Below are 2,471 nucleotides of genomic sequence, written 5' to 3'. Positions count from 1 at the left end.
ACCTTCAACTTCTTATCATTTCCCTCTGCCCATTCTCTTCCTTCTCGTAACCATGGTTTCCTCTTTACTGGCATTTTCTCCTGAACTGTGCTTAAAGCCATGGCAGAATACTGGTAATTCTTCTAACAAACTTAAAATTCCTTCTGGGCTTAATAAAAACAAGATCCAAGCTGTAGTACGGTGCAAGAAAAAGGGAGAAATATTTCATAGTTCATTGAAAAATGGACATTTACGCACTGATTTTCCACCCTTTAGTAAAGTCTTGCCACAGAAGTCCGTGATTCCTATTGCTGTCTCTCTTTCTGTTTTTCTATGGTCTGGTTCAGGTAATTTTGCTTATTCCTTTATTTATGAATTTATTTTTATGGTCTCTTCTAATTTTTCTTAAACTGGCATTTACATTTGCATATGAATTTCGGATTTTTGTGTTTATTCTTTAAAATTCTCTGCACTTGCAAAAAATTTCGTACATGTACTACCAGTACAAATATTATGCAGCTGTATCATAATTCATATGTTGATTTGAAATTGATTTGGTAGTTAATTGCTTATGGATTCATATGTATTAGACCATCTCCAGCCAATATCATAAAAATGGTGCAGATTTCACACCATCTTATTCAGTCTTCTCCATACTATTACACCCCAAAAATTTATTCGTTTCTCCTTATTTTTTATTCTCAACAATTTTACACCTAATTAGTATTTTATGCCATTTTGAAATTTGGTTGGAGATGCCCTTATGTTCGTGTAAATTTAAGGCCAATCCAAATTGCATCAAATTGACAGTTTTAAAGGGTATTTCAACCTCCCTGAATCTGTTAATCATAATCCGATATCACATCCAAATATTCAGTCATTTTACACAATAAGATTATTATTCTACTCATTTTTAGCCGCCAAAAATTTGGCATTTTTTGCTATGGTATGATTAGTATTTTTGGAATGACCAAGGATGGCTCAATGACCTCACAGCTCTTAACCACAAGCATTGTGCTAATATTGTACTGTTAAAAGAAAAAGAAAGAAGTTTTATTGCTTCTGGCTGGAACGATTGTGAGTGATAAGAATATTACTAATGTCTTATAAAAAAACTGCTCCAGTGATAAAATTGTCCATTATTTGCTAAAAGAATCGTGATTGAATAAGTTTATTTTCTGTGCAAGTTTGGAAACTTGTTACAACGAGTTGCAAGCATTTACAGATTGCAATCAGTGATCTTGTAATCTTGGTTCACAACTTTATTTATTTGATGCAATTTTGTATATTATACAATATATTTTTTTTTTCTGGTGGCTCTTGCTTCTATTTTTCTTCTTTCCTTTTCGCACTCGTTCATGTTAGTTATAATATGTGCTGGAATATGTGCCAAAAATATGAACTTTCTTAAGTTTGCAGCTCATGCTGGATTTCTCTCGGGTTTCTCTGGGATAGAATCAGTTCCTGGTCCTCAGTTACCTGAGATTGACTTTCTCACCCGCTTTAACGGTTTGTTCTTCCATACCATTTCAATGAGCTATATTATAATTTTCCTGAAATGATGTGCTAGGTTGGCTATTTCAGAAGAAAATCAGAAGAAGTACGCAGAATTTGATGAAAGATTCAAAGAGTCTCCCTTGCTTAAGAAGTTGCTTGAACAATCCAAGCTGAACAAGGAAAAGTAATTTTTCTTCACCTAATAATTTGCTTCGTGTTTTTTGAATTTAGATGATAATATTCCGAACATATCATTTATGCTAAGAAAGCAAATAAAGAATTGAGAAGAGACAAATAAATGCATGAATCGAGCACTTGATGCAGGAAAATCGTATTTACAGTGTTGTGTTATTTTCTAGAAACCGACAAGCTATTCAAGACAAATATTGTATTCGAGGAGCTGAGTGGGGTGTTGGAGACTGCTCGGCTGATGGTATGTCACCTGAAGATAGAGAGAAGTTCATTGCCATGTTGAAGCAGAAGGCTGGAGTCGAATGAACGCAGCTGCTGTCACATATTGATAATGCCCTTTCTTTTCAGATTTGTAGATCAGGTAAATCAACCTGTATATTACACATGGACGATGAATTGATTTCTCGGGATTCTTGCCCAACTTGAACATGTTTCGTATGCACACTGGATAAGGTTCTAACCTGGTTTTTCTTTTTTAATATTGTCAAGTACTCTTTAGTCTACCCTGCTCTACCGTACCAAACATACCTTAAATGTTACAATGCATTCTCTTCTTGGAATTGCAGGTATTTCCGTTAACAGGTTGTCTGAAGATCTGATTTGCAGGTTGATGGCTGCACAGAGAAAATTCTTGAAGCACAATTACATCGTACGAAGAATCAAACTAGCAAATTCAGAAAGGGAGACACATCTGATGCAAAGCAGGCATTAAATTATATAAGAAAAATCTAAAAATTTCAACTACACGTGGGTGTTTTCTATTGAGCAGCCTATTTATTTGTTTCACACCCTCAAGATGCTCT

The 2,471-nt window shown here is 34.6% G+C and overlaps 1 protein-coding gene across 2 annotated transcripts; it reads left to right on the top strand.

The window, feature by feature from the left end:
- Positions 1 to 6: 6 nt before the first annotated feature.
- On the top strand, positions 7 to 2,465 carry LOC111377125. Of its 2 annotated transcripts, none has more exons than XM_023000185.1 (5): positions 7 to 326; positions 1,399 to 1,488; positions 1,564 to 1,660; positions 1,836 to 2,029; positions 2,275 to 2,465. In XM_023000185.1, the coding sequence occupies exons 1-4, from the start codon at positions 53 to 55 to the stop codon at positions 1,972 to 1,974; spliced, it is 600 nt and encodes a 199-aa protein (XP_022855953.1). In that variant the 5' UTR covers positions 7 to 52; the 3' UTR covers positions 1,975 to 2,029; positions 2,275 to 2,465. The 2 variants fall into 2 exon arrangements, with proteins under 2 accessions (XP_022855953.1, XP_022855952.1); XM_023000184.1 differs by having other exon boundaries at positions 2,235 to 2,465.
- The last annotated feature ends 6 nt before the right edge of the window (positions 2,466 to 2,471 follow it).

The sequence above is a fragment of the Olea europaea genome, unplaced genomic scaffold, assembly GCF_002742605.1.
Source record: "Olea europaea var. sylvestris unplaced genomic scaffold, O_europaea_v1 scaffold16070, whole genome shotgun sequence".
In the NCBI taxonomy this organism is placed as follows: domain Eukaryota; kingdom Viridiplantae; phylum Streptophyta; class Magnoliopsida; order Lamiales; family Oleaceae; genus Olea; species Olea europaea.
This window is presented reverse-complemented; position numbering and strand designations above follow the sequence as displayed.

Bases quoted from the DNA above. Each gene is read 5' to 3' on its own strand.
- LOC111377125 (XM_023000185.1), top strand. From the start codon at position 53: ATGGTTTCCTCTTTACTGGCATTTTCTCCTGAACTGTGCTTAAAGCCA. The intron at 327-1,398 runs GTAATTTTGCTT...TTAAGTTTGCAG, and splicing joins TTTTCTATGGTCTGGTTCAG to CTCATGCTGGATTTCTCTCG. The intron at 1,661-1,835 runs GTAATTTTTCTT...GTTATTTTCTAG, and splicing joins TCCAAGCTGAACAAGGAAAA to AAACCGACAAGCTATTCAAG.